General features: G+C 52.9%; 2 protein-coding genes across 2 annotated transcripts; one reads left to right on the top strand and one right to left on the bottom strand.

Annotated features, from left to right (window-relative positions):
* The first annotated feature begins 7,271 nt into the window (after window positions 1-7,271).
* Window positions 7,272-14,245, top strand: Tlcd3b (TLC domain containing 3B). Its single transcript, XM_057778521.1, has 5 exons — window positions 7,272-8,159; window positions 8,984-9,067; window positions 11,416-11,650; window positions 12,670-12,765; window positions 13,242-14,245. Exons 1-5 carry the CDS (start codon window positions 8,035-8,037, stop codon window positions 13,527-13,529), a joined length of 828 nt encoding a protein of 275 aa, XP_057634504.1. The 5' UTR covers window positions 7,272-8,034; the 3' UTR covers window positions 13,530-14,245.
* A 321-nt stretch (window positions 14,246-14,566) lies between these two features.
* On the bottom strand, window positions 14,567-15,440 carry C8H16orf92 (chromosome 8 C16orf92 homolog). The gene is made up of 4 exons (XM_057777020.1): window positions 15,371-15,440; window positions 14,840-14,998; window positions 14,682-14,769; window positions 14,567-14,588 (listed from the first exon to the last, which is right to left on the bottom strand). The coding sequence occupies exons 1-4, from the start codon at window positions 15,438-15,440 to the stop codon at window positions 14,567-14,569; spliced, it is 339 nt and encodes a 112-aa protein (XP_057633003.1).
* Window positions 15,441-20,357: the final 4,917 nt, after the last annotated feature.

Here is a 20,357-nt window from a genome sequence, read left to right as displayed (position 1 = left end):
ATAGGCATAGATTAGGGTAAAGTAATGAAAGCTGCCTTAGGGATGTAGCTTTTGAGGATTGCAATAAAGCCAGATTTTCTTAAGCGGGCCATTACCCACTGGTGGGTTGCAAAATCATGAAATGTATTTGGCAGGGAATGTAGAAAAAAAAATCCCAGGACTCTGCCTAGAAGGGCCATCAGTACTGGGAGAAAGTGAACTGGGCTGGGGGTAATTCGGCGGGAGAGCACAGGGGAGAGCATATTTCCGTGGGTCCTGAAGCTGGAGTGAGCTATTGTGTCTCCTGTCTTTCACATCTCAGACAACCCTGGGCAGCTGCCGGCTGTTTGGCTGAAGTCACACGGCACTGACAGTGAAAGAAAGGAATGTAGAAGATTCTAGAAGGTTCCAGTGAGACTCTGGTCTGACCCATCCATCCCTGCTCCTGGCCCTACATTTCAGGGTAAGCTTCACGTTCAGAAGAAAACAGTTAGCTGTCCCAGGGCATGGAGACGGCCCTGTCAGGGGTTCAATCCCCAGGACTAAAGAATAACCAAACCAAATAAACCCCTTTCAGTTCCTTTAGAACTTCTACATCTGAATAATATTATAGAAACCAGCAAATCACTGGGTGTGGTATAGCTCCCCTTTAATCCCAGAACTGGGGAGGCAGAGGCAGGTGGATCTCAGAGGATTTCTGTGAGTTCCAAGCCAGTCAGAGCTACACAGTGAGACTTAGAAACAATACCAAAGTTTTGCCATGTCTAATCTTACAGTCTCGTGGACACATTGCATTCTCACCCTTCTCTGGGATCTGCTATCCTCACGGTTCCCCAAGCTGAAGGCTCTGGTGGGTTTCACTCAGTTACATCACAGCAGTGAAGCCATACAGCAGGCTGCTTACCACCACACCCCACCACTGGTTGCTCTGGTTTGGCTTGGGGTTTTGGAGGCAGGATTCTCCATAGCACAGGCTAGCCCAGAATTTGTGATCTGATGCTTCAGTCTCCAAGTTTTGGGAATGACAGGCCGTGTGTGTGTGTTTTATTTGTTGGTTTTCTCCTTTGGCGGGTGCCAAGGAGAGAACACAGAGCCCTGTGAATGTTGGGAACGCTTCTACCACTGAGCCTACTCAGATCCTCTTTTTTTTTTTTTTTTTTTTTTTTTTGGTTTTTCGAGACAGGGTTTCTCTGTGGTTTTGGAGCCTGTCCTGGAACTAGCTCTTGTAGACCAGGCTGGTCTCGAACTCACAGAGATCCGCTTGCCTCTGCCTCCCGAGTACTGGGATTAAAGGCGTGTGCCACCACCACCCGGCTACTCAGCTCCTCTTACATTTACTTTCAGAGACAGGGTCTTGGGCGCTGGAGACGTAGTTCAGTTACAATGTGCATTGCCAAGCAAGCGTGAAGCCCTGGCTTTTATGCCACCACTGCATGAGGCCAGATACGGTAATGCCCTTCAGTAATCCTAGCACTTGGGAGATAGAAGATCAAGGCCAACCAGAAGGTGACGGTGCAGGCCATTAATCCCAGCACTCAAGAGGCAGAGGCAGGTGGATCTCCTTGAGATGGAGGCCAGCCTGGTCTACAGAGAGAGTTCCAGGACAGGCTCCAAAGCTATAGATACCCCATCTTGAAAAACAAAAACAAAGGTGCTGAGAGATGCCTCAGAGGTTAAGAGTACTGACTGTTCTTCCAGAGGTCCTGAGTTCAATTCCTAGTAACCACATGGTAGCTCACAACCATCTGTAATGAGATCTGGTGCCCTCTTCTGGCTTGCAGGCATACATACAGGCAGATGCTGTATACATAATTAATAAATAAATCTTTAAAAAAATAAAAGAAAGACAAAGACAAAAAACAAACAAACAAAATACATTCAAGCCCATTCTTAGCTATGTAATGAATCTGAGGCCAATCTATCTGGGGTACATGAGCGACCACGTCTCATAAAGAAAAAAAGAATCATGAGTAGCTGGAACTTGGGGCACATCACCCCTCCATGCTACGCGTTTCTCTAGTTATCTGTAACATCTGATATTGAGATGCAGACCCTCCCATCCTTGAAACTGTCAGCTTATTACGTGCGGTCTTCCAAATTTCTTGCGGGCTCCACCCTGAAATGTAACTGTCTATCAAATCATCAGCAAATTCCAATTGGTCAGTTCTACCTAAAGCACTAGAACTCCTTGCCCCGTTCCGTTCTTCGAGAACAGAAACAAATGCTAGGGCGCTGTGTCAAGAAATTGGCCAATGGAAGGACAGTGTGAGGACACCTCCGCGCCAATGGGAGGCTGACGTTCCTTTCTGTCTGGCTGCCTCAGCGGATGCGCCCTTGCAGTTCGACACTTTCTTTCTGTGCTGGGATGGTCCCTTAAAAACCCCTCATAGGAAGCAGGATGGCAGGCTACAAACTCCCTCCTTCGCTCCTGGGCCTCCCCGACTCCTCTCCTCCGTGCTGTGGATGAGAGGAGAGGCTTTTCCAGGCAAACATAATATATAAAGATGTGCATTCCAGGGTTTCTGCTTCCTTTTTATTTATTTATTTATTTATTTATTTTTGGATTTTTGAGACAAGGTTTCACTGTAGTTTTTTTTTTTCTTTTTCTTTTTTTTTTTTTTCTGAATTTTTCGAGACAGGGTTTCTCTGTAGCTTTTGGTTCCCATCCTGGAACTAGCTCTTGTAGACCAGGCTGGCCTTGAACTCACAGAGATCTGCCTGTCTCTGCCTTCTGAGTGCTGGGATTAAAGGCATGTGCCACCACCACCTGGCCCTTTTTTTATTTTTATGGGATAATAATCTTTTAAATTTTCTTTCTTTTGCCGGGCGGTGGAGGCGCAGGCCTTTAATCCCAGCACTTGGGAGGCAGAGGCAGGCGGATCTCTGTGAGTTCGAGACCAACCTGGTCTACAAGAGCTAGTTCCAGGACAGGCTCCAAAACCACAGAGAAACCCTGTCTCGAAAAACCAAAAAAAAAAAAAAAAAAAAAAAATCTTTCTTTTAATGTTTTAAATTTTCAAGTATTTTGACAATTTGAACACCCCCTCCCTTCCATTTTCCAAGTTTGGGTGCCGAGGAGAAGCATCAGCCTCTCCCTTGCCCTCCCACCTTTGTCCCAGGGAGGTGAGGCTCGTGACAAGTCTGAGAGACAACACAGAGCCGGGTGTGTATCTGCAGAGGCTGTGTGGGGGGCGCTGAGCAACATGGATCACTAGGGTGAAAAAAAAGAGAAATTGGGTTGTGGAGTTTTCTCTTTACTTTTTTTCTTTTCCTTCCCCTCCTTCCTCTCTCCCTTCCCTCTCCCTCTCTCTGTTTCCCCTCCCCCCCTCTCATGTGTGTGTGTGCACGCACATGCAAAAGATTGAACCAGGGCTTCACACATGCTAGGCAAGTGCCCCCCCCTTTAAAGATTTATTAGCCAATAATGGTGGCACAGGCCTTTAATCCCAGCACTGGGAGGCAGAGGCAGGCAGATCTCTGTTATTTCAAGGCCAACCTGGTCTATGTAGCCAGGACAGCCAGGCTACATAGAGTGACCCTGTTCAAAAAAAAATTATTGTATGTCTGCGGGTGTGTTTTGCTTGCACGTACATGCAGTACCCAAGGAGGCCAGAACAGGTTCCTTGTAACTGGAGTTACAGACGGTTGTGAGCCACCGTGTGTGCTGGGAACCAAACCCAGGTCCTGTGCAAGAGCAGCCAGTGCTCTTAGCCACTGAAGCATCTTTCCAGCCCTCTGTTTTTGATTTGTGGGATAGGGTCTTTCTAAGGTAGCCCATGATTCTCGCCAGCTTGTGATTCTTCTTCCTTAGCCTCTTGAGTACTGGGATAAGTTCTAGGGGTCTACACCAGCTCCAGGGGTTTAGGAAAAACTGAAATAGTCTGAACTGGGTTACAGCTGTAAAGTGTGTTGACACATACTTTAACCCCAGCATTGAGGAGGTGGAGGTGGAATACAAGGAGTTCAAGACCAGCTTTGGCTATATAGTAATCTCAGGGCTAGCCTGAGCTACATGTCCAGATGTCCTGGATAAATGTGAAGTACAATCAAGGCCAGGAGCGGGACTCATGGGCCCTGTGTCTTTACAGACCATAGCTGGGGGTGGGGAGGAGTATCCAAAGAGAATTGTTTTCATGGTCATATTTTCTCTCCTGCAGACCAGCATGGCCCTGCTCTTCCTGCTGGGCTGTGTTTTCTTCCCACTGTGCTTTGCTGGCCTCTGTTGGGGGCTGCAGAACCAAAGCAACTTGCAGATGGAGAGGCAAGAGGCTGTTTTGGTGGCATCAAAGTAAGAGGGGAAGGTGGGCTATCTCTCCTGGGGCCAGGGCTGGTGGAACTGAGGCAGCAGCTTGAGGAATTGGAGTGGACTCAGAGAAGGTTGCAGGGGAGAGTGAGTGGAGCTGCCTCAGTAGAATCTTCTGCAAGTCACTGGCTCTCTGAGCTCAGACCCTCATCTGGAAATGGGTTTAATACTAACGACCATTTCTTTTTTTCCACGGAGACATACGTGGGTCATGGGAATGAGTGTCTAAGGGCCGTTGGGCTCTGGGGAGGTGGAGGGTGGGACTCACAGGGCACCCAGCGAGAGCAGAAGGGTCCTAGCCCCAGCAAGGTATCACAGAGCCAACATGTGGGCCCAAGCCAGGGCCTGTGTGAGCCAGGTAGGTGCTCTACCACCCAGCTGCTTCCCAATCTTTGTTCTCCTGAGATGCAGCTTTACCTTGTAGTCCAACTGAGCCTCATACCAGGGGTTTCCTGGTTTGGTCTCCCAAAGTGCTTGCCACTCAGTGTTTAGGTGAAATCAGCTAATAGTTTTTGTAAGAGTTGTCAGAGGGGGTGCACATGCCATTGCTCATACGTGGAGGGCAGAGGGCAGCTTGCAGGTGTCGGTTCTGCCCCTCCTCCACGTGGGTTCCAGTCCTCCATGAACTCAGTCATGAGGCCTGGCAACAGTCAGCTTCATTTGCTGGACTGAAGTGTGTTGCTTTTTTTTTTTTTTTTTGGTTTTTCGAGACAGGGTTTCTCTGTAGCTTTGGAGCCTGTCCTGGAACTCCCTTTGTAGACCAGGCTGGCCTCAAACTCACAGAGATCCGCCTGCCTCTGCCTCCCGAGTGCTGGGATTAAAGGCGTGCGCCATCACCTTCTAGCAAGTGTGTGTTGCTTTTTAACTGATAACTCAGACTGCAATTTAAGGAGATACTATCTTCTGCTGGCAACACCGCACTGGGCAAACATGTTTGTGGGATGGGTCGGACCCTCAGGCTGTTAATATAAACCTGAGCGCTGCCAGGGCATGGCGAGGACAGGGAGTGCGTAGTGCTGGGCACGGAACCCAGAGCCTCAGCAATGCTAGACAACCACTGAGCTGTGTCTCTTGTCCCCAACAGCAGAATTTACCAAGGTGTTTGTATAACACAAATCAGAAGCGTAGACACCCAAGCGCCCCCCCCCCCCGTCTCCCTCTGTTTTAATCTACATTGTCCACAGTCATCTTACGGCCCTTTGACCAGGTCTGTAGTCCTCAGTCAAGGGGCTTTGATGCCAGCTCATCAGCCCGACTTTGGGCTTCCTGTACTTTTGCTCGTCTTTGTTTCGCTGTGTATGTTTTCGTTGTTTGGGTTTTTGTGTTTCTGTGTTTTGAGGTAGGATCTTACTCCGTAGCCCAGGCTATCTTTTAACTCTTTTTCAGATTTGCTTGTTTTTGTTTTATTCTTTTACTCTTGGTGAGCCTCCTGCCTCGGCCTTCCGAGCACTAGGATTTCAGGCTAGGCTAGGTCCATCTGTCTACTGACAGGATCTCCCTATGTAGTTTTGGCTAGCCTGGAACTCCCAGGAATCTGCCTGCAATTCCTGGATTAAAGCAAACTCAAGCTAGACATAGTTTATGTTATCTTGGCAAGGCTCTTTTAAAGGTCTAAGCTTTGGTTTCTCCTTCCTCAACCCTAAAATGTCAAAGGAACAACAACATAAAATCTTCTTGTTCCGTGCCCAGACTGTAGTAATCCCCAGGAGGGTGGGCTCTTTCTCTTAGATCTTCAGGTCTACAATGGGTGCCCACACTGACTCCAGCGCTTGCCTGGGCCTAGATTTCCCTCAGCCATTCCCAGAAACTGCCACTAGAGGGAAGCACAAAACAGCAAATCATCCCCTTCCTCTAGGGCGCACAAGGGAGTAGGCTGTGGGCTAGAAAGGTCAGTTGTCAGTAGATTTTTGAGACTTATCTCAGGGTCATCCAGAAACTCAAACTGCAGTGTTAGGATGTCAGGCCCCATGCTATACAAGTCTGAAGGACTGTTGGGTTTGGGAAAGGCAGGCCTCCAGGAAGGTCATGTTCCAGCGAGGAGCAGCCATGGGGTACCCGGCCTAAGCTACCCTGGCCAAAGCACTGGCCCTGCTTTCCCTTGGATTAGATGAGGGGTTTGAGTCAACCAACCCCCAGGCTCTTCCTCCTTCATAGACCGTTCTGAGGAGTGGCAGGAGAAAAGAAGCCAAGGTAGCAGGAGAAGGGAACCCAGGAGGCCGCGCAGTCTGAGGAAGGGGTCCGGCTTCCATGGAGCCACAGGGGCTTTCGAGGCAGTATCTTCTTTTTCTCAGGCCCACTCTCGCTCCCCTCTCCCCGAGGCTGGCACTTTCCCTGTAGCCCAGGCTAGCTTTCACGTGAGAGCCTCCTGCGTTGTTTCTAGTTCTTCTTAACTTTCTGACCCTGGCGATGTGGGCTCACGCCTTAGGACCATTTCCTGACCTCTAGAAAGTGGCTGAGCTAGAAGCCTGGTGCTGTCCTCACAGTAAGGCAAAGACACAAGGTAGAGAGAGGTGGAGGACATGGGAGGTGCCTGGTGCGTGTGAGTTTCCACTCCTGACTGGGGGGGGGGGGGCTCTGGCTCTGAAGGGCACTGTGCGGTGGTTGTGTTCCTAGCCATGCCTTCAGTGTTCCCTTGGGGCAAAGCAAGAGGCCCCACCTACTTGGGCTGCCTTCCCCGGGGAATCTTCTCAGCTGGAGTGGGCACCCCTGAGCTGAGATCCCTGCAGGTCACTAAAGGACACACATTAATGTTTATAAGCCTTAGCAGGAGGAGTGCCAGACATTTCCAAAGTGCTGATGGGAAAGGGGCTCAGAACGCCCTGCCAGCTGAAGGAGTCCGGGGCCACCTTCTTTCCCAAGAGAAGAGCCATCTCTCCCCTAGCCCTGGTCCCTAGCAGCCCCCTGCGCTGCAGCTGCTGTCTCTTTAAGGGCCTCCCCCTCCCTCTTTCTCTGTCCCCCCCCCATCTCTGTCGCAGCCGCTGCTGTGGCTCAGAGCTGCATGGGAGACAAAGCTGCCGCAGGTCCGGTTTCTTGGTGTCTGGTCGGTGCCATCATTTCCCTCCCCCTCTCCCACCCTCCCCAAGCTGGTGGCTTCCCCTCCCCCTCCCCCTCCTCACAGAGGGGGCAGGGGGCTGGGCACCAACTCTGCCATGCCATGTGCAGTGTCTGCACAGGGCATTGGGGCTGTGGCAGCAGCAAGAGGAGGCGGTGGTGCCCTGTGGTGGCGGGAGAGCCGCGTTGACCGGTGACCAGTTGCCCGGCTGCTCCTCGGCTTGCCTCGGTCCTTCCCTCCCTCCTTTTTTTCTGGGTTGGCACCATCATTCCCCCCCACCCCGCCTCCTTGGGCCCTCCCAGCCTCTCCACGTAAGCCCCCCCACCTGCCGCGGCTCTCCTTCCCCTCCCCCAACTGCATCCTCCTCCTCCTCCTCCTCCTCCTCCTCCTGTCCCCTCTCCTGCTTGGTCCTCTCACCAGGTCCTCCCTTGGCCATCTCTTCCCATCCCTCTCACTGGCGTCCTCCCACCCCCTCTCCACTCTGCCTAGCTAGCTTTCTGTGTCCCCAGCCTCATTGAAGCCCCTTTCTCCCTCGCCCTGGACTAGCCCTCCTGTCCCCGCCCTGGCCCCTTTGTGCCTTCCCTTCCCTCTTTCTCTCTCCTTCTCTGGCTTGCCATCCTTTCTCCACCTCTGATTCCCTCAGTTTGGCTTTCTTGTCCTCTCTGGCCCCTCTGGTCTCCCTGCCTGGGTCCAAGTCACCATGCTCACCCCAATGGTGGCTGGGGGGGTGGTGTTCCCCGGACTCTTCCTCTTATCCAAGAACACGCTCCAGAGGCTGCCCCAGCTGCGCTGGGAGGAAGCCGATGCTGTCATTGTCTCCGCCAGGTAAATGGCATGCCTTCCCTGAGTTCAGCCCCTCTCCCCCAAACAGGATTCGTGGGGAAGGGGCCCCAGCACCTCCCTGGGCTCTGCAGCAGTGGGGAGGTTTAGATGCAAGCTTCCTCCCCACCTTGGACCTCACCTTCCCCCGAGACCTCATTGAAACTCGGCCATCTGGTCTACTATCCAGCTTGATCTTCTTGCTTGTCCCTCTCCCACCCTCTAAAGCAGGCCAGCATGTGACCAAAGAGTCCCACAAGATACAAGGAGCAAGTCAAGGGGCGAGATCGCATTTTTTGGGGCTAGTGTTTGCGGGTCAAGGCACGGAGAAGTAGATGGGGAAACTCGTGTATCCTCAGAATAGGGCCATCAGGAAGAGGACCATGGGAACAGTCAAGGAAATAGTGGGAAAGTGGCGGGGGTACTTGGGGTCACTGTGGGGCCAGTTACTGTAGGTACAAGCATAGTGACGGGGTAACCAAATGGTGCAGGAGCAACTGGGGACTCCTGTGTCCCTCATGGGTCCCTTCCCCCCCCCAGGGAGAGACCTCACTGTCAGCCATTCCCAGCACTGGCTCACCTCAGAATGATCTCCCTGGTGTCCTGGGAGGAAGGAGACTCTACTCTCACAAACTAGGAGTGAAGAAGGCTTGGAGAGGCGGGAACTGAGGGATCGCAGCTAAGCGTGGCTTTACTGAAAGCAATAGCGAGAGAGCGTGGCTTCGGGGGAGGCTGATGAGAAATGGCCCCCGAGAAGCACAGGGTCCACTGTGGCAGCAAGAAGAGAAATGGAGGCACACGCCTTATTTTCCCTCCTTCTGTTTCCCTAGGCTGGTGTCCTCTGTCCAAGCCATCATGGCCTCCACAGCTGGCTACATAGTCTCCACCTCCTGCAAGCACATCATTGACGACCAGTAAGTGCCCCATGACCAAATCTGCCATGCCCCAGCAGCGGAGGTGTGGGAACCAGGGTCCTCCAGATCTGTAGTGGTCCCTGAACTTGGGCCCATGCAAGTTCATGTGATTATTGCAACTCAATACCAGGGATAAATTTATCAGACCCTGTCCTAAAGGTCAGAAGCAAGGAAGCAGGGATGGGTACCAAAGAAACTCCTCAAAGTAATTCCCAGGCAGCTTCCTGGCCTCCTGTCATGAGTTCTAAATGCCAACCAACTCTTGCATCCCTCAGACTCTGTTTCCATCCAGAACCTTCCTGAGTGCCTCCTCACCAGGCCAGGCTCATCTCTCAACTTCTTCTGGAGTCCAGTTGTCTCAGGGGGAAGAGAAAGAGATGACATAAGGCCCCTGAGGGTCAGGCAGTGGGGGCGGGGTGGGGTGAAGAGGCCAAAATTTGGCACTGGCAGCGACTGCAGTGTTTGGTGCTTGCCAAAAAGGTCCATGCCTGAAAGGTGGGGCGGGAGGAGGGCGAAGGGGAAAACACTGGCCCTGTCCGTGGTGCTGAACAGCCTATTTTTATCTGGCGGTGGGCTGCTGCAAGCTTGCGGTGTGCTCAGGACAGTTTCACTCATACTTTCTGGCTCTTCTGGATTTCTGTGGTGTCCTCTGAGCCTCAGGGGACATTGTCTGGGTGACCCTGGTCTCCACCCGCCTTCTGGTGTCTATTTGTCTCTTTTTCCGGTGAGTGAGTTCTCTCCTCCTAAGCCCTAGAGTGAGGTCACATCCTTCCCCAGAAGGGCTTCTGCATGGAGGAATTGAGCGCTAAATGCCTAGAACAGTTCTTGGCTCCATGGTGCAGGGCTTTAACTCTCAGGATCCTTCTCCGTGACTTGACTCTCGCTTGCCCTCTCTGAATGCCTTCCGCAGCCAGAGGGTTCAAAAGGAGCCTGGGCACCAGGCAGTTCCTCCTTACCTGTTCCCACCTAGAGGCCACCTTTTGGCTCTTGCATTCCCACCCCCTAGTCCGGTCTTGACCCTGTTCCCCCTTAAATCCTCAGGTAGGTGGGAGGGTCAGGGCTAATCCGGGGTAACAGCTGTTCTTGCTTCTGAGCATCTAATTGCTGACAGAGCAGAGATAGAATCTGACACCTCACTTATCAGCTCAGGAGCCTGAGCCCCTCTGGCTCCCCCATAGCCCAGAGTCTCATGGGATCATTCTTCCAGCACGTCCCTAGGCAGGCTCTGAGTCTTCTCTGAGCATGGTTGGATCCTGCCAGTATTTCTGCTCTCTATCTCTCACCAAAGCCTCTCCCCATCTCTCCCTACATGATTCTGGGCCACATTCCCCTACACCATTGCAATGTGGGTCCTTTTGAGGGTGGGCTGCTCCCCACTTCTAGCCAGCCATCCTGGGAAAGCTGGGGCTATTTTTGTGCTCATCCCATCCCCAGCCAGCCTGTACCCTCAGTTCTCCCCCTGCCCTCTCCAAAACCCTCACTTGGTGTACGGTGGCCAGCTCAGTTGGCTTTTGCTCTGCTCCCTCTATCTCCCACCCCCACCCCAGGCCCGCCTGAGGACTCCTGGCCTTGAGAAAGCCTCATTGCTGACTCAAGAGAAAAAGCGCAGCGTTGCCTGTTCTTGTGCTTCCCGTATTTGTTTACTCCAAAGTCTGTAGAACTTTCTCTCATCTTGGCATCTTTGCTCAGCATTTTCTCTTTACTGCTGGCCGGACCTGAACTAACAATAGGCACACCACCTCAGAGCTAAGGCTAGCTGCCATGACGGCCCTCTGCTTCACTAGGGATGGGCTCCAACCCTTCTCTAACCTTCTTGAGACAGTGGGGCTGATGGCAAGGACTCCTGTGGTTATCCCTTGGCTGCATTACTTAGCCTCTCCATGACAGAGGGTTTCACGAGCAGTGACCGAGTTGCTGCTGTGTAAAGATTTAAGTACCTGTGTAGTGTCTGGCATGTGAGAAGCTGTCGCATCAGCTGGTGCTGAGCCACAGGATCGCTATGGTGCTTGGAAGTGCTAACGGGGGCCATCTTTGTACCTGCCAGCATCTCATTCTCATCGATGCTCTGGTCTCCTCTCCCTACGACACTGCAGAGGCAGGGGTGGGTGGAGGGTGAGAAGCAAAGACCCTTGGAGAGAAAAGGACAGAGACATGTGGGTTGTGATGTCTGCCCCAAACCTCAGAAGCTGAATGGTGGATCCCCACCTTTAGCAGCCTTCAACTCTGGCATCTGCAACTCAAGCCTTGGGGGTTGTTCTGAGAAACCCCGGGGATGCTAGCTCACTCCTATTGAGCATCCTGCTCCCCTCTGACCTGTCTGCTTCCTCTTCCCGTTCTCCTCCCTGCAGGCACTGGCTGTCCTCGGCCTACACACAGTTTGCGGTTCCTTACTTCATCTATGACATCTACGCCATGTTCCTCTGCCATTGGCACAAACACCAGGTCAAAGGGCACGGAGGGGAAGACGGGACGCCCAGAGCCCTGGGCAGCACCTGGGCCGTGGTCCGCGGCTACCTGCACAAGGAGTTCCTCATGGTGCTCCACCATGCGGCCATGGTGTTGGTGTGCTTCCCACTCTCAGTGGTGAGTCCTCCCTCCTGGAGTCAGCAGAGCTAGGGGTGGTTGCTAAAAGCTGCTGCGCCCCAGCATGCCAGCACTGCAGCGCAGAGGTCCCGGGCAGTGGGGTTTAGGGTGGGTTTCCTGAGCAGCATTCTACCTGGACCTCAGGAGCTCCAAGTCAGTCTGCAGTGCTTCAGAGCACTGGCTACAGTCTGGGAGGTTGTCCTTCTCTGTGGTGTGAGGCAAGCCTTCCTAAGTCGGAGAATTGTAAAACAGGCAGTACCCCTGCTTGGCAGTGCCCTCAGAGGGCTCAAATTCCAGGATGACATGTCTCTCTGGGCAGAGGAGGTAGCTCCGCTGACAGTGTTTCTGCAGCATGTGTGAAGCCCCGGGTTTAATCCCCAGCATTTTGTAAGGCCAGACAGCACATTTGTAACCCTCGCTCCTGAGAGTGGAAGTGAGAACACAAAAGTTTAAAGTCGCCCTCAGCTGCACAGTGGGTTTGAAGCTGGTCTGGGGTACACGAGACTCTTGTCTTACAAAAGAAAAGGCTGCTGGGCGGTGGTGGTGCACGCCTTTAATCCCAGCACTCGGGAGGCAGAGGCAGGCGGATCTCTGTGAGTTTGAGGCCAGCCTGGTCTACAGAATGAGTTCCAGTACAGTCTCTGGCTATACAGAGAAACCCTGTCTCAGAGAGAAGGGGTGGGGCTTGGCAATAGGGCCGAGGAGGATACAATAATTGCTCTCAAGCACAAGGGCCTGAGTCTTCTTGAAAAGCTGGGCTTAATCCCAGCTCTGGGGAAGTGAAAGCAGTGGAAGTGGGGCTCGCTGGCCAGGGCAACCAAGTGACTGAACCCCGGGGTCGGTGAGAGACCCTGCCTCAAAACAATAAGACAGAGAGCAATTGAGGAAATTGATCTCTGGCTTCTACATACATGCCTGCACACATGTGCATACACACATGGACACACACACAGAGTCTCTGAAGGTGACAGGAGCCAGGCATGCAGACACAGCTCCTCAGGCCCTGCCTTTTCCCTCAGGTGTGGCGGCAGGGCAAGGGGGATTTCTTTCTGGGCTGCATGTTGATGGCCGAAGTGAGCACGCCCTTCGTCTGCCTGGGCAAGATCCTCATCCAGGTGAGAGTGGATCTGAGGGCCTGAGGGCCCGTGGGGTGGGCATGGCCAGGGACTTTAGGGAATCCTCCAAAGACCATGCAACCTCCCAGCATGCTGGTGTGTGCCTACAGCCCTAGCACTAGGAAGACTGAGGCAGGAAGATTATGACTTTGGGGCTAGCCTGGGCTACATAGCAAGAATAAGGCTGGGCGGTGTGGCAGTGGTGCATGCCTTTAATCCCAGCACTTGGGAGGCAGAAGCAAATGGATTCCTGTGAGCTCGAGGCCAGCCTGGTCTACAAAGTGAGTTCCCAGGACAGCCGGGGGTGTTTGCACAGAGAAACCTTGTTTTGAAAACAAAACAACAAAAAGAATAAGACCAAGAATAAGAGCACTGGCCGGGTGTGGGAGGAGCCATAGGCGGCATGGAGGGCAGGTAGCTGTTGGAACAGGCAAGGAGACGGCTCTCCCTGCCCTGCCATGCTGCTCTGTCCACAGTACAAGCAACAGCACACGTTGCTGCACAAGGTGAACGGCGCCCTGATGCTGCTCAGCTTCCTGTGTTGCCGGGTGCTGCTCTTCCCCTACTTGTATTGGGCCTATGGGCGCCATGCCGGCCTGCCCCTGCTCTCAGTGCCCCTGGCCATCCCGGCCCACGTCAACCTGGGTGCCGCGCTGCTCCTCGCACCCCAGCTGTACTGGTTCTTCCTCATTTGCCGCGGGGCCTGCCGCCTCTTCCGACCTCGAGGTCCCCCACCACCCTCTCCCTGTCAGACTCAGGACTGAGGCTGGGGCTTGGGAGCCCTCCTCCCCAGCCCCGCGGAGACAGGGCTTTGGGGCCAGTGGGTAGGGGGTGAGAGCCAGGAGTCCCTTGCCTTGACAACCCCAAGACAGAAAGACTCAGAACAGGGAGGAACTAAATACCCTCAGGAGCTGAGGTCGGAGGAGTGGAAGGCAAGGAGAGAGGGGACCTGGACCGGGATGAAGAGCTTCTTCCGGCCTCTATGCTAACAGAAGGAAGGGAAGCGGGAGTGTCAGACATTGTACCGAGATCTGGAGAGCTGGGCTCAGTGGGACCAAGGTGTCAGGGACAAGGGGGTAGCCCTGCTGCTAAGGACATCCCAGCTCCGCTGCTGCAAATCCCTCCCTGCTCCCCATCACCTGGGAGAGAGAAGACACCCTAACTCATTCCATGTGGGCAGGTGACCCCTACAGTTCCTTCCTGCGGAGACCGATCTGAGGAACCTTATTTATTTTTTCGCCTGTCTCCGATTTGTTGGGGTAGGGGGAGGGAGGTGAAGGCTCCCTTACAACCTTCCCAGTGCTGAGCAACCCTGGGGGCAGGCAAGGGCGCCAGTCCCTTCTTAGGCTGCACATTTCGCCCTCGGGCCCTGGCTTGTCCCTGGTGCTACAGATCTCTCATGGCTTCCTCCGGTCTGGGGTCACAGACCCTGGGAGGTGCTTTTACAGACCGCTAATAAAGACGATCTTCGTGAACGCCAGCAAGGCTCTCCGGTCCACTTTTTGGGGGCCGGGAAGGGAGGAGATAAGGGGACAGATACATAGAGGGAGGACAGAGGGCATGGGGGTGGGGTGGATGGCCACAGGGAGAACCACTGGGCAGCCTGGAAGGAAGGGGAGGTGTGGATGGCCACATAAGAGGGTCACTGGGCAGTCAAGGAAGGAGGAGGGGGTGGGGAGCGGATGGCCACATAAAGAGTCACTGCGGCAGCCAAGAAGGAAGGAGGCACTGCCTTTATTTCTCAACAGAAGACCAGTAGATACGTAGCACACAGCAGAATCCACGGCTCCTGTCTGGCTCCTCAGGCCCCTTTCTGGAAGCTCCTGAGGAGTGTGGAGAGAGATCAAATGGGGAGGGCTCATAGCAGACCTGCATTCTCTGGAAGGGGTAGGGCAAGGCATGGAGACAGGACTCACACGTGCGTGCAGAACTGCAGAAGGAAGAGGAAGAAGGCCAACAGCAATGCGCCCACCAGAATGTGCTGAAAGAGCCCAGGGCCGGAATCTGCTAGACAAGAGCAGAGTTCTCCCAGGTCCTGCTGGGAGGCAGGCCCCTCTATCAAGGCAGTTCATACCTGTCCTTACAAAGGTCACCGGTTTCTCTCCAATAAACTGGGCCACAGCAAAAAGGCTAGCTTGGTCTGAGTCTGGGTAATCAAAGAAGTCAGGCCTGTCTACAAAGAGTCCAGAGTTGGCTTCTGGTATTGAGGCGTCGGTGCCAACTCTTCTGGGTGCTAGGAACCAAAGCAAAATCTGTGACAAGAGTCCCTTGGGCCCATTGTGCCTACCCCGAGAAACCAGGCAAACTCAGGGCCCTGCTCCTTTTGTTGCCTGGGCTGGGTGAGCTCCTATTAGATGCCCACCATGTCTGAGACAGGGAGGACAGCACCTGGATGCAGAATGGAAGAGAAAAGCCTGCCCAAGTGCCTTGGCTCCCGGTTCTAATCCTATCACTTGGGAAGAATGAGGGAGGGGAGGGGAAGGAAAGGGAAGGGGAGAGGAAGGGAAAAAGGCCTGGGGCTGGGCTAGCCTCCTGATCACAGCCAAGCTTCCTCCTTATTCTCAAGCCTCCTTCACTCCTGCCGTTCCTGAGCCCAGCTTCCCACCTGTCTCTACAGCCCCCAGCTCAGTCATCCACATCCACAGGCACACGGGCACCCACTGCCACAGCTCCATAACCCCTTCCCTGCTCTAAGTGCGGAGGATTCTATGATGTCACAGGCCAGAGTCATTCCGGGAGTCTGACTGTGGGGTGCTTCCAGTTCCTGACGCAGAAGAACCCCCTGAGCCTCATCCTCAGGGATGGTACTGATACAACAGTTGTGGGGGCTGGGGGTGTAGCTCAGTAGTGTACACAAGGCCTTGGGTTCAGTCAAGCGGTCTCTGGCGTCCGGCTGGCGTCCCGGAACTTACTGGGACTATACGACAATGTATTTGCGCAGCTGTATTTGGGAGGTGAAGTGGGCTACACACCTCCAGTTGTCCTTTGGACCAACCACAACTGTTGTTTATCGAATGCTTATTAAAATGCCAAGAAATTTGCACAGATTGGCTCATGTAATTTGCAGAAGCCCTAAGAGGGAGGAGCAAACCAGTGTGCAGTGGGAAGAGAGGTGCGCTGAGGCTCTACGCTTCCCAAGGGTGTGCATTTTTCTATCTGGGGTTCCCCTTTGCCTTCTGTCCCCAGATTCAGGGGTCTGCATCCATCCATCTCCAGGCTTGGTCTTAGCACTCAGCCACGATAGAAGCGCAGAGATGAGGAACAAAAGAAATAGCCGTCTTTCCCCACCAGGTGGCAGCAATGCTCCTCCGTGCTACCCTGGCTCCCGCAGGTCATACCGGGTGCGGCAGGCAGGTTCCTCTCTCGGGATTGGCTGTCAGGAGTCGTTCTGGGAACTCCCCCCAGTTTATCCCAAGGCTAGTCTTGTGGCCATTCAAAGAATCTAGTTGATTCACCTCATCGTAGGTCAGTTTCTCCGTTGGTGGTATTGCTGGCATGTGTGCGCACCCACCACCACACCACACCCCCACATCCCCGCCTCACCCCTCTAGCTCCCACAGTCCTCCTGGTGTCACTCCCTAATTGCGACTTGCGCTCCCCTCCCGAGTTGTAAGAGGTAGCTCGCCTCTGATTGGCAGTTAGGCCTGTCTATCACAAATGTATTCCAGCCCAGCGGGGCCAAGGACACTTCAGGATCTCCTTGGTAGCGCCGGTAACTGCGCTTGTTATTGAGACTCCTAACTACTCTGTTACTCCGCTTGGCCCCTAGGTGGCGCCTCCTTAAAGGCGCCTCTGTCTTTCCCGCACTGACAACCCACCTGTTTTCCACCTAACAACCTTACCACAATCTGCTTTTCTTGTCTTTCTTTTTGTTTTGTTTTGTTTTTTTGAGGCAGGGTCTCACCATGCAGCCTTGGCTGTCCTGGAACTAGTTCTTGTAGACCAGGCTGGCGTCAAGCTCACAGAGATCCGCCTGCCTCTGCCTGCTGGGATTAAAAGCGGGTGCCACTACATCTGGCTCAGCTTTTATTTTCTCAACAAAAACACCTAGAGAACTAGGCAGGGGATGCACACCTCGAAATGCCAGCTTTCTGGAGGTTAGAGCAGGAGGGACACATAGAAAGATCCCATTTGGGGGCTAGAGAGATGGCTCAGTGGTTAAGAGCACAGACTACTCTACCAGAGGACCAGGGTTCAATTCCCAGCACCCACATGGCAGCTCACAACTGTCTCTAAATCTGATACTCTCATGCAGGCAAAACAGCAATGCACATGGAATAGATAAATAAACTATATATATAAAAAGAAAGATCCCATTTGAAATTTAAAAAAATGTATGAGAGGCCCTGCTTTTAAAAAAAAAAAACAAACAGGCAGAAGCTACCCTCTGGGGATAGCATAGCACCCATACCTGGCATGGTTTACCTTTGCGATTTTTGAGAAGCCTGTGTACTCAGGTGTGATCGTCTGAGTTATATTAAAACAGCTTTACCAACTCCTAACTCTGCTTAAGAAAGACAAACAAGAAGCCAAAGTGGAAGCCGAGTGGTGGTGGTGGCACATGCCTTTAATCCCAACACTCCATGAGTTCTAGGCCAGCCTGGTCTACAGAGCGAGTTCCAAGACAGGCTCCAAAGCTACAGAGAAACCCTGTTGTTGTTGTTTTTTTTTTTTTTTTTGATACAGGGTTTCTCTGTAACTTTGGAGCCTGTCCTGGAACTAGCTCCTAGCTCTCACAGAGATCCACCTGCCTCTGCCTCCCAAGTGCTGGGATTAAAGGTGTGTACCACCACTGCCCAGCCGAAACCCTGTCTTTAAAAAAAAAAAAAAGAGGAAGAAGCCAAAGTGAGAAGTCCTGAGGAAATGTGCCTGTTGCCCTCTATGCATGTGACCCCACAAAAATGCACAGCCCACCCACATACACATAACCAACAACAAAACCCCTGGTCTTGGAGAGATGGTTCGGTGGTTAAAAGCACTGACTGCTCTTCCAGAGGACCTGGGTTCAATTCCCAGCACATACATGGTAGCTAACAACTATCTCTAAGATCTGACACACTCAGACAACATACATGCAGGCAAACTATCAATGCACAAAAACAAACAAAAACCCACCCCCATTTTACCAGCCAGTCAGTAAGGCAGTTGCGACCCTTCTCCCTCAAGGAGATCTCCCATCCTTTCATCTGTCTGATCATTAATTAGAAAATGTACTGGAGACTGGGCAGTGATGTCGCATGCGTTTAATCCCAGCACTCGGGAGGCAGAGGCAGGAGGATCTCTGTGAGTTTGAAGCCAGCCTGGTCTACAAGAGCTAGTTCCAGGACAGGCTCCAAAGCTGCAGAGAAACCCTGTCTTGAAAAAAAGAAAGAAAGAAAGAAAGAAAGAAAGAAAGAAAGAAAGAAAGAAAGAAAGAAAAGAGAGAGAGAGAGAGAGAGAGAGAGAGAGAGAGAGAGAGAGAGAGAGAGAGAGAGAATACGGGGCTCCTGCTCTGTGTTGCACTGGGCTCGGTTTATGGCTTAGAGCATGATTCCAGAGGCAGAGAGGCAGAGGCAGGAGGATCTTTGTGAGTTCCAGGACAGCCAGGTATACATAATGATACACTGGCTCAAAACAAAACAAACCAAAGTCCCCAGAATCCATACAGATCTGCACACATGTAACCCCAGCCTTTCTACTTGGAGACGAGAGGACAGGGATGGGGCCAGAAACTTCTTGGAAGCTCTCTGGCCAGCTGGGGAAAGTAGAGAAAGAGACCTTGTCTCAAAGCAGAAGGTGAGGCAGAAACGTGAGGCTGTCCTTCCACATACATCCCATGGCACACACCAACATGTGAGGAAGGAGGGAGGGAGGGAGGGAGGGAGGGAGGGAGAGAAAGGAGGGAGGGAGAGAAAGGAGGGAGGGAGAGAAAGGAGGGAGGGAGAGAAAGGAAGGAGGGAGGGAGGGAGAGAAAGGAAGGAGGGAGGGAGGGAGAGAAAGGAAGGAGGGAGGGAGGGATGGGCAATTTCTGCCTTGTGGGAGCCTGAGAAATAGCTCACCAGGTGCACCTTGCTTTGGGAAAGAGACACCTGACAGGATTGGTAGACACCTGCTACCTGCGCACCCTCAGTCCTCCTGAGGGGCGTTCTGCTCTCCACTGGCCTCACTAGCGCCCCTTTGCTGATGTCCACCAGTGGGGGTTACTTCCCTTTTTATTTTGCATCTCAGCAGGGTGCCCTGACCCTCACTAGTTCCCCCACACACACACTCCTCTGTTGGCTGGGCCCCGGCCTTCTCTTTCCATGTATATTCCCTCTCCCTAGGTGATCTCATCCATTCTCATGGCTTTAAATACCATCTATATGCTGATGACTCACAAATGTATATTTCTAGCCCAGACCTCTCCTCAGCGCTCCAGACTCCTATACCCAACTTCCTGCTTTATGTCTCCGTGTCGAAAAACATCTCGAGTGCAATAACCCTACACGAAGCTCTCCATTCTCTTTCTCCAAGCCTGCTCCTCTCTCTCCATCTCAATCAGTGCTTCCATGATTTCCCTAGACGTTCTACCGGGAATCCGAGAATTATCTTAGGTCTTCCTTCTTACCTGACAGTTCCCAGGTGAGCATCTGCCAGTGCTATTTCTGATAGGAAGCTTCTCTGTGTAGATGGGGCATACAGTTGCAATCCAAGGTAGGAGAGGCTGAGAATCAGGGATCCCGACCAGCCTGGGATGTATACCAAGATTCTGTCTCAAAGAAGTGGGGTCGGGGGATGAAGAGGAAGGGGCAAGAGGGGAAAGGAGGAGGGCAAGGCAAGGCAGAAACCTCCCTCTCCAGGTTTCCCTCCTGTTCAAGCCAAGGCCTTTGTTCTGGTTAAGCTACACTGCCTCCTGCCTCCTGCCTCCTAAGACCCAACTTCAACCTGTTCAGCAAGAACCATTCCCACCCAACATGCTACACGAAAACCACCTGTATGAGACTTTCCCCGCCAGCCTGTCTACCTGTTCATCCCATTTCCCATCGTTCAAGCTTCTAGCCACACTGGTTTCAGGCCACTCTTTATATTCTAAGTTCTTTTCAATTGATTGATTAACTTTTTCTGAGATAGGATTGTGTTTCATAGCCCAGGCTGGCTTCAGGGTTGGGTTCCTGCCTTCGCCTCCTGAGTGCTGGGATCACAGGCATGCCCTCCATATCTACTGTTCATGAGACACTCAGGGTCCTGACTGCCTTCCAGACGCTCTCAGACGCTCGGGGCCGTCCTTCACCCTTCTGCCTACCTGGCTTGCTGGAATCACCTGTGTGTCTGTCTCCCTAAAGGGCTGTGAGGCTGGAGGTTGCTGCCTAGAAAGTACTCAAGAAATGACAGGGGAACGGGACATAAGTGTGTGTGGGACAGAGCTTTTCCCACTCTGAATCGGTAAGGCTCATCACTGTCTGCCATGCTCCTGGGCTCCTGCCTTTGGGGAGCCTTTGCAAGGCATGCTGGGATGGTTCCAAGATGTGCACCATAAGACAGCAGTGGGGGACTCACAGATCACACTCTTCCCCTTACTGCCCACCCCTGTGTCTCCCTTGACCGCCCGCCCCTTGTTCTATAGTTCTGGCTGG

This window comes from Chionomys nivalis, chromosome 8 (assembly GCF_950005125.1).
Source record: "Chionomys nivalis chromosome 8, mChiNiv1.1, whole genome shotgun sequence".
In the NCBI taxonomy this organism is placed as follows: Eukaryota; Metazoa; Chordata; class Mammalia; order Rodentia; family Cricetidae; genus Chionomys; species Chionomys nivalis.
The sequence above is the reverse complement of the archived record's forward strand: the minus strand, read 5'-3'. Positions and strand labels throughout refer to the sequence as shown.